Source organism: Opisthorchis viverrini (genome assembly GCF_000715545.1).
Source record: "Opisthorchis viverrini unplaced genomic scaffold opera_v5_286, whole genome shotgun sequence".
Taxonomy (NCBI): domain Eukaryota; kingdom Metazoa; phylum Platyhelminthes; class Trematoda; order Opisthorchiida; family Opisthorchiidae; genus Opisthorchis; species Opisthorchis viverrini.
This window is the reverse complement of record NW_008751933.1, coordinates 579,228-589,959: the sequence shown is the minus strand read 5'-3', so window position 1 is coordinate 589,959 and position 10,732 is coordinate 579,228. Positions and strand designations below refer to the sequence as shown.

At 43.5% G+C, this 10,732-nt stretch overlaps 1 protein-coding gene across 1 annotated transcript in view; it reads left to right on the top strand.

Annotated features, from left to right (window-relative positions):
- The window catches only part of T265_09430 (hypothetical protein), a gene marked incomplete at both ends in the record, with an annotated part of 17,786 nt that extends 7,288 nt beyond the window's left edge, over window positions 1–10,498 (top strand). The window contains 3 exons of the mRNA XM_009175484.1: window positions 3,702–3,863; window positions 7,944–8,061; window positions 9,663–10,498. Coding sequence (XP_009173748.1) covers window positions 3,702–3,863; window positions 7,944–8,061; window positions 9,663–10,498 — 1,116 coding nt within the window. The remainder of the gene's footprint in view (window positions 1–3,701; window positions 3,864–7,943; window positions 8,062–9,662) is intronic.
- Window positions 10,499–10,732: the final 234 nt, after the last annotated feature.

The window sequence follows — 10,732 nt, the reverse complement described above, 5'->3', positions numbered from 1 at the left end:
GTTTGTCTCACAGGTCGTTCATTTTGGTCGCAAGTCACACAGTATACATATATATATGTATATATATATATATATATTCATAGTTTGACCTTGAAGACGCCGGAAGTTCGTTAGCACATATAAAAATACAGTGTTTTTTGGGGGGTATTGATATCCCCAACAACAAGGTTGTTGAAAACTCTTCGACAACCCACGACCGGTTTTGCCCTTCTTGGGGCTCATCAGGTAGGCGCAGTTCCCGAGATTCCGTCAACCTTGTGATCTATTTGACCCAGAATTTCTCGTAAGCTTTGAAATTGTTTCAGAAAGAACATGAGCTCCCTACAATGCCTGAGGTAATCGGAGGAAAATGGGTTTGTTGAGCCACAATAAGAACCACGTGGAAACCAATACTTCGATGATCTATTTGACCCAGAATTTCTCGTAAGCTTTGAAATTGTTTTGAGCAGAACATGAGCTCCCTACAATGCCTTAGGTAATCGGAGGAAAATGGGTTTGTTGAGCCACAATAAGAACCACATGGAAACCAAGCAATACTTCGTTTAGTGCCTTCCATGTCTCAAAATATCTAAGAACAACGAATCGACTGTTTTAGGTCTGAGCCCGGTGTGCTGTTGACTAAACCAAAAGTCAGTCACAGTGGTCTGAGTTAGCCACAAGATCATCTACGACCGTCTTCTTTACCGAAACGACAGTATGTCTTCAGGATCCGAGTTCACCCTGATGTCCCTCAGATAGTAAGAACTTTATCTATCGGACCATCTCAGCTGTCATGCCTAGGCACACCGACGTGCTAATCACGTCAAAAGATGCCCATATTTGGAGACCTACCAAAGTGTTCGCAGAGCTGATATTGGACTCCCTCCCCACAAAGTTGGGGTGTTGTGTACTGCAGACAGACGATGGTGCAACCTGTGTCAGTCCTTAGCTCCCTGGTCCACCCACTAAGATGTATCAAAAGACACAGGCTTCTATGGAGACAAGGGAAGATTATTACAACGGTATTTATGGGGTAATCACAGAATGTTCCGCACGGTCGCTCCAGAATCTCCGTGAGGAGCGCCGAGCTATAACGCTGCATCCTGATTATCTAGCATTCTGACCAATCAAAGAATCCCTTCGTCAAGCGCGTAGCCCACAAGTGACACATCCGTCCAATCAACGTGATGCTAGGTAATTAAGACCGACTGGCCTCGAACATACAGATGCGCGGACCAGGACGAACAACACTAAGTGTGACTTATACACTGCATGTGCAGCACCAGGGCGCCCTATATTTCATTTGATAAGATATTCCAGATATCACGATACATTGTACAGACGTGATCCAGTATGCATAAGGTTTGTCAAGAGTTTCCAGCAACCTTGCAAGTAGTATCCTTCAGTCGATGTTTTTGAATCGCCATTACCAAGCACTAGCTGAAATGGAGATTGTCTGGTGCTAATGTGTTCTCACAGGACAGAACGGACGTGGGATTCGATTGAATTAGACTTCACTTTAAGTTATTGTAATTATGAGGATGAAACAACCGGCTTCAGCATACATTTGTTAACAACGAAAGTTATTCTTTTATGACCGTTTGCTTTACTGGATTAGTGATTCCCATTACGTTGAAAAGTATGACGGATCGTCGGTTTTCATGACGTGGGCTGTTCAGGATGAAATCTACAGAATTTCAGCTGTTTGTCTTTCAAGAACATATGGGAGCTTCAAGACACTTTGATGCCATTGATGATCACAAATATCTTTTGCTAGCTTACACCTTATAGTAATTGAGTGTTTTGGAATAGTGAGGAACTCCGTGAATCGGAACGTTGGCCTGCTTCAGAATTTTGACCCATGCTAAAGTTTATGCTGGGCACAGAAAACGTGATAAAGGTATTTCAGGTCCGTTATAGTGTTTGACGATTGGTTGAAACCTGGTTTCACTTTTTCTGGATTGATTTCCTCAGAGCCGGGTGAACTCCCGCACAGAATCAAAATTAAATCTACTTGCTCAGTCCGAGTCGAAACAAACTGGGGATCGTTTCAATCCGGTCTGAGGAACTTCGCAACTTATGGGCGAAACGCCACCCTCCAAAACAACTGAAAAATTTCAACAATGTTTGTTCTGTTACCATGGAGACTTCCTGAAAGACATCACGAAATAATCACACTACTTATCATGGCAGACAATGCTTGTCAAACTATGGCGAAATAAACTGTTCACTCTGTACGTTTAGCTGTATCGGTAGTCGCTGGCACGCAACTGTGATTCTAAAGATTGCTCTCGACAACGAACCGACCAAGCTTTGTCACAAATTGTGCCTATTGTAGCAGACTGTCAAGTTTCGAAATTCGTTGAGTTAACTGCCCAATCAAGATTAGCCCCATGCTGAAAAAATTGAGTGTTGAGTCGCTCAGCTTCATCAGCTATCTTCAAATAACAAGCGCGGGACAATAACAGGTCGAACGTATGTGCCCATTCAAAGGTTTAAAAGTTTGGTGATTATTGATCTGGTCACAAGACATGACTGTCGGCTTACAAACACATCGCCACCAGCAGTCAAAGTGACGTCATCGAAATGTTTCTGTTTCAATCGTTCCTCTTAAACAACCCTATTACTTGAAAGGAAACTTGCAAACAGAACCGGATCTATCAGGTTTGGAGATAACTCACACTTTAAGTAAATCAAGTCTGGATTTAGGCTAAGTTGAACTAAACAATATCACTTACGGGTTGATGTATTTTGAACGAACGTGAACTTGCCTTACAGAATTAGGACCACTTCGTTTTGGCCAAAAACTGCGCCAGTTTTTTCTTTTCAGAACGCAGTTACTGCTTCCACGTAGGTCTGTAATGATATGTTATCGTTCACTGTGGCCCATGAAGCACCTTACATGTGGATGGACAAAATATGCGCTCTTAAATCTCAGCTGAGACAGTAGCATCCAAATTTCGCCGCTCAGGTATAATCGGTCATGGATTGTCACGAATATTTAAACACATCTCATAGTTGTAGAGAAGAGAAGTTATCACAGAAGAACTGACCCACATTGTTGGGAATGATTCTGAGAACCTTCTAGGTTAGACATATTGATAACATTCAGCTGATTCAGGAACGAGACAACAATAAGTTCTTATGTGGAAACAGCAATCGGCCCAAATATTGGTAGCTCGGGTAACACTTGCCCCGTTCGTTGAGCTTGGTATTTACGTTGCAAAACTTTGTCACCTTTCGAGGAGAAGTCCTTAGTGTTCGATTGGGTAGGTCCATTTGTAGCAAAGGTTAAGTTGCCTGACAACTGTTCGTGCAATAGCCCGTTCAACGGAAGAGATTGGGTCTTTTTCGGACTTGGTTGGTCATCGTTAGGAACTTAGCTGTTTAGTGGATTTGACAGAGGAGCAAAATTCGGATATTTGATTGAAACATACTTCAGAGAAGAAAACAGTCCCCTTGGTGTGTCCTTTCGTTACTAATTATGGAATTACTAAAACACGTGACCGACTCGGCTCACCCCTCCCGGAAGTGAAAAGGGATTGGTTCAAACATTGCTACGGATAGGCGACACAATCGCCCAACATATGGAGATATCATCGAAGAAACTGGTTCGTCCGAGTTCGTCCCGTTTCTGTTCTTTTGAATTCCTTTTTGGATACAACTGTTTCCCCACCTTCTCTGTCCGCACTATGGTATCATTCCATACGGTTCCATTTCAGTGGATCTCTCTGCCATTTGCTCTGCTGAACAAAGCAACCGTACCGATTTCGCAAACATGGGATCGGTGGAAAGGCAGTGTGGAGGCGGTGGACGCTGGTATCTATGTGGACAACTTGCTCATGCTGACGTTTGGTGGAATTCCGTGGCAAGTTTATTTTCAGGTGGGTCCTACAACGTCCATAACATGAAGATATTGTGGCTTTGTCTGGTAAATAACGGCCGTAAACAGTTGCTTTCGACAAATCCGCACCACCAGGTAGAGCATAAACAACCTTTCTGTACACACTGTTATCCTCGTTCCTCTGAATCAAGTGTGGCTCAGTTCCTTGAATTCATCAATATGCCAAGGCTGGTTAACCAATGGAGAAACTGTTATCAAGCTTCTTTCGACAGTGGCTTAAAGAAAGGCCTCAAAAACTGTCTAGCTAGTGAAATTGCAGTTTCAATTTCCGCGCACTCCCGCATGTGTTTTTGAGGTGAGCGTGCAATGTGATATGGGGGACTTCTGCTCCAGAGGTTTATAATACCGTCGTGGTAAGAAATCTTGGTAGATAGATTTTTAAAACTCTTGAAGCTTTCATCTATAGATGAAGATCAAAACACGAGTTCCGGTTGCTCTGAAGTACGCTGGAAAGAAGCAAGTGGAGTAAAAAAGAAAACCGGCGTCGAAAATTATTTAGTCATTAGTCACCTTAAATGAGTACACAGACAGACGGACGTTTTCTGCAACGGGTCGACGGAAACTTATTCCAGCGATAACTAAGTTCATCACATATTGTGCCCGTTGTGTAAATTTATCAGAACGGATCACTGCTGGCAGGTAAAAAAACTGCACGCTTTTGTGACACAGAGTGGAGCAAGTTGGGGTTGGACGACAGATGAACAACTATACGGCGGGCTCAGGCCACCGCCCCTATGAGATTTCGCAAGAGACAGCCACTTGCAGACGCTGAAAATGGATACAAATAAATGGTCTAAGCACGGGCTTGTGCAGTTGCAACCAGTGAGATGCAGTGAGGACAAAAACTCAATTTGATGGCGATAGTTCGGCTCTTCTCATTGTAGATGGTTGTGTAGAACAAACTGTGACAAAAGTTTTAATTCCCGCTCTTGATTTTCCTCTGTTTGGTCAACTTTGAACTGACGGCTGGTCCAGCACTAATGGATTACTGCAGCGCTCCTAATTTGTCATAAACTTTAGCTACTTGTTCAAAAATCAGTAATATATTCTGGCGCCGTAGCATTCATTCAGCCACGGGGAGATTGCCCACGATTCGCACAACGCCAGTTGAACTGATAATGCGATATCCCCATAAACTCAACCAATCCGAACTATCAGCTGAATCTTTCTGATCTGTTCAAAGTTCGTCCGCTAATTTAACCTCTCGATAGAAGTTTATCGATAAATATTTGTGGAAATCAATATACATATAGAAATGTATTTCCACCGCAGACAGGTAGGTATACGTTAGGGTTCCAATTCATGGATTTCCACACCATAAATGCACATGAATTTTTATCGAAACCTGTAAGAGCCTACATGTCGAGAAAAGAGTGCGAAAAACGTTCCAGAGATTCCACAAAGAAAATTTTGCCCCTCTTTTGTAGATCACACATTACGACCTGGCATATTAGAGAGAATGTTTTTACCTTTCCAGCGAAGTGAACTCTCTTTGAATGGGTCTCTCTTAGATTCACGTTTTTATTTTTGGACCACCTTGATTGCGGATTTGGTACTCAAGCTTTGGTTGAGCAGTCCGCTCCTTGTGTGGTTGATTGAAAACCATTCCCCGTAGCTTTTTTGAAAGGATTGCTTGGAAATTTTTTGTGTCGGTTCACAGCGTATGCAGGAAACGATTGAAGTCATTAAAAATTAACAGAAAACCATTTAAGTTAATAGAAATTGTTGACTAGAAAACCTAAACGAACTAATAGTTCATATTTGGGGAACTAGAACATTACGTTCATGATGATTTGGAGAGAATTGGTAATATGCAATAGAGTTTTCATCCCGAAAGCAAAGCCACTCTATGCCGAAAAGCCGAGAAGCACTGTAAAACTGTTTCATTCCTATTGGGAATCATCAGCAGTGCGTATCTGAAGAAACTACAGGGATTCTCTGGTTCGCGACCTCCCGGCCGGTAGTCTGAACACTCAACCGTGCCTCCCACGAGCGGATAATCAGCAGTGCGATTAGCTCTCACCTAGACAGGAGATAGCGTCACCCATCGTTCACTAACGGAAACCACATCATGTGGTCACGTGTTGACCGACTCCTCGAGTGCAACTTCTCAGAAGAAAGTTTTACAATCCTTAGTTCATGATAATGTGAGGAGATTTGATATCATTCAGTTGTGTGTCAGAACTCCAGTACCGCCGAATACAACTATAAGCCCACGGTAAAGTTTTGTCTGTTTCTGTGTTTTCGTAACGTCATGCGCTGGGACACTTTTTTTACATGACGGCCAACACAATGCGAATCAGTTTTGTCATTCAGCTACAGCACAATCTTGATCAGTTAGTCTAAGTAAACGTCAGAACAGTCGATGTTGACTGCAATCAATTTCACTTAACTCTTTTTTTTGGCAGTTGATAATTTCCGTAGAAGTTGGGATTGATTACGATCACTTTCCACATTTTCTGCGTTGATTAGCGTCTCTGACAAGAACTGAGTAATTCGTTCGCATTGTCGCAAACTCAAAGGTATAATATTTGTATCCTTAACAGGTCTCATCAATAAGTACGAGTGCCTTGTATTGTAGGCTATTTATTGCTTAAAAATTTGCCTATTTACCACTGTTTTGGGCCGAATACTTTGCATCATTCTGGAACTTTCTCGTGTCCAGAACGTAAACGATAGACACTGGAAGCTCGAAAGGCAAGTTTTAACGACATTGGATCAATCATAAAGTATGAGCAACGTACAAACCAAGATACCCACATTCGACTTACTAACCTTGATGAGGGCTACATCTGTTGACGACGGAAAATTTCACCAGATTTTAGGTGCGTGTGCATAAGTTGTCCGGTCATCCAGCGGTTTCTGAAATAACTGGTCGCCAAAATCGATAGCGTTGGGTAGAAACATGACGTATCGATTAATGAAGGGAAGGTTAAGTAGACAGTCCTCTCCCCAGTTGATGTGGGCGAAACTGTCAGAACCTGTTCTGGTGACCAGTGGGATGAGACAGTCATCGAGACATTAGAGGACAGATTGAAGAACATCTTTACTTTGGATTCCTGTGAAGTATTGACCAATGAAACAAAAATCGTTCGGTATCATTTTATTCCCGTGTTCCGACTGCAAGTACCATGGTTTGCTTTTCAATAGACTGTTGTTGTCGGAACGACCAGAATCTATGTGATTCAGGCATAAACTGACCAAATGCGTCAATTTGCGGTCCGGATTGGACAAATCACCCGACAAAGGGGACGAATTAAAAAGGGGTTGTATAAACCAGAATTTAAAACAATTTGTTCTGGCTGTTGAGCGAAATCTGAGTAGAAGCTCCAACCTGTCACTTGCTTGAGAAAGTGATACAGATTTTGTTTTGCTAACCTTTAGCCAGTTGCCTAATGTTTATCGTATACGTTAATCCACCACTTGCTTATTTGTTCAAACTGTTATATAGTGGCAAATTATTTTAAAATGTCACTGTATTTTGCATCGGAGATATGTGGAAAGAAGCCCAGTGGGTTGGGATACTGTTGGGGCGCCAGCACCTAAACGATAGGTCGATAAGCGTACTCAACCGAAGCAGTTGGCTCAAAAGTTCAACTTCAAGGCAACATTGGTTGGCCTAAAACTGCCAGAGAAGTCGCTATTTTAGGAAGCAGTTCATCGCACGTTACAACCTGAAACTTGGAGGACTAGGGATCTTTGTCAGTCAAACCTCTGTCTACTGACCAACCGGGTATGACAGCGTCACTCAATCAATAATGGATGTGCACAAACGATCATACCACGGTAACTTCCAATCTGTGGGTGGTGGAAGCAAAGTGGTTCGTCGGGTTGCGAATATGTTATGCGACCGTGGGAATATCGTTTAAAACCTTCAAGATAGCATGGCACTTAACGGTACTCAGCAGATTTTGCTACCTGTTGGTGTTTCGTTAAGTGAGCCTAACTGGTGACCCCTACCACTGTTAAATCATTTTTCTTGTAAGTTCACACAGTTTAGCAAGATAAAGTACTTACTGTTAATCCAACTTCGTTTGTTGTCCTTCTTTCCTCTTTGAAGCGGGTGCTATCCTGCAGAACAGCGAAACAAGCTCAAATTCTCAGTTTCGTCGCGGCAATCGGTTGCCTTATAATGGCTCTACCATCCGTGCTTATTGGTGCCGTGGGAGCTAGCACAGGTGAGTTTTTGTTCTACTGACAAAAACATGAATTCCTAGTGTTTTTCGCCTGTGCTGTACTTAGCTACCAAAGACGATTGTAAGAACCTGTAGAATATAATTCATGTAACCTCATCTTAGTGCAGTTCATTGATTCAGGTTACTGACAGCCAACCTTTCAGATACCATACATGATCTGCGGTCATCATCAAACTCTTAGTCCCTTGTTTTCACCGAATATAATTCATGTAACCTCATCTTAGTGATTCAGGTCACTGACAGCCAACCCTTCAGATACCATACATGATCTGCGGTCATTATCAAACTCTTAGTCCCTTGTTTTCACTAATGCTCATCTTTTATCGATTTTCTCAAATTCAGATGTTATATTATCAGTGACTCTATCTCTCAACACAGTCTGCTCTCTATACGGTTATGTAGGCGTAACTGTGAGGAACTTCAACGTCTAATTGGCTTTTCTAGACTCGCACACCCGTGTCGATTTCCTAACACGATTTATCCATCCCTCAACTCAAGGATATCGTCCTTGTTGACTCGAAACTCATTGCAACCTCGCTCCCGTTGTTACATCTGACACTGGCATCCGCGATACCAAGTGTTAGAAACCGTAGTTACTGTCAACTGCGACGTACGATGAAAGAATTTTTTGGCGGCAGATTCATGTCAAAAACTGGTATCGGGAAACCATATAAGGAATGTCATTCTCCCCCCCCCCTATGTCCCATTTCAACGCACTATCTATGCTGTCTTCTTTCTCCTCACTAAGATATTCGCAAATGGCTTGTTGGCATCTGGCCGAACGGGGCGAGATGGACCACGTGGTTAGGGCGCGAATTTACTGACCGAAAGGTCCGTGCTTCGAACCCGACTTCTGCCTCTCGACTTCCCCTGTATAGGCTTGGGCAACCTGGCAGTATCCCAGCTCCCGTACCTCCTTCGTGTGGCATGGCAGATAGGCACCGAAAGGGGGCTACAGCTGAACGATCTGGCTGAACAAGTCATGTGGTCCCAGCAAGATACCCTTCTCTACTAAAGGAGTGTGCTGCTAGCCTCCGTCTCTCTGGAACGATTAATCAGTCATGTGGCGGCCTTCAGAAAAAGATACCGGATTGTTGAAGAGTCGCCCGAATAATCTCATTCTGAAAGAAGGCTGTCGCTAACTTGCATCTAATTTTGTGAGCTGACCATCTCTTGAAGTTTTTTGGAAAGGTTCTGTTGGGACGAGTGATCGAATAGGCTTTCTGACTCCTTTACATATGCGTACTGTGCATCCCGTTCCATGCTCAATCCTACGGTCCAAATCGTGAGTGCTGTTGCATTTGAGCTTGTTTGTTCAAATAGGCAGATTATTCTTAACTCATTTACGGCCAGAGGTCTTTCTCATAACTTACACTTCCACTATGGCATACAGTTCATAACCTTGGAAGACAACACACAGTATGCATAGTTAGGAAACTTTGCTTTCCAACAAGCTGTTTGGGACTTTGGCATCATTCACAGGAATCTAAAATGACTCGGATGCGTTCTTTCAAGCGATAGGATTTGTGCGACATGGTCGTTGCGGTTTTGTCAACCCGTGTGTTTTCTCCTCCACTCTACAGATTGGAACATGACAGGCTACGGGAGAGCAGAAAACTTTACCATTCCAGACGGAGAGGCAAAGCTCGTGCTGCCACTCGTACTGCGTTACCTATGTCCAGTGTGGGTATCATTTGTAGGATTGGGCGCTGTCTCCGCCGCCGTCATGTCCTCGTCCGACTCCTCCGTCTTGTCGGCCGCATCCATGTTTGCTCGAAATGTTGTGAAACCGGTCTTCTGGCAGTCTGCCACCGAACGTCAAATCATTTGGGTCATGCGCGTCAGTATATTTGGCGTTGGCGCTTTGTCCTGCTTGTTGGCTATATGCATCCAATCGATCTACGGCTTGTGGTATCTCTGCTCGGATCTCATTTATGTTATCTTGTTCCCCCAACTCATTTGTGTGCTCTACGTCCGCTTCTCAAATACCTACGGATCTCTGGTCGGCTACATCCTCGGGCTCTTCGTCAGACTGACTTCCGGTGAGGCACTGCTAGGCCTTCCAGCTTTGTTCAAATATCCCTACTTTTACGACGATCCGCGCGATTTCTACCAACGATTTCCGTGCAAGACTTTCGCCATGCTGTGCACACTCGTGGTCACAATCCTGGTCTCCTACTTTACAGATTTGTATTTCCGAAAGGATTCCAAACGTTTAAAGTACGATTTCTTTCACTGCTACAAACAACGCGCCTCAGCCAGCGGATCGATCCACATTGGAAACCGGTTTAACCGCCCATCCATTCGAACTGCGAAACTTCCGATACAGGTGCCTGAGGTTGACTCAGAAAACGGGGATGTCGATGATAACAGCGATAAGAATTCTAACATTCTGGCTAACAATAAACCGTCGGTCTAATCCAGGAGGCCGGATTACACCAAGCTCTGCTACAAAACACACACTGAAAAGAGCAACAATTTCCAGAGAAATTGTTGATTATTATCACTTACTGAACATTAATTTTGCGGCGCGGTTCTGCTAGAAACCGTGAGTACATCTCACATTTCTCCGTACGACCCTCCACTCAACCCATTTTGAATTCTCAAGGTTGTGAGCACCATTCCGGTGTCGTTTAATCATTGGTTGTAATCA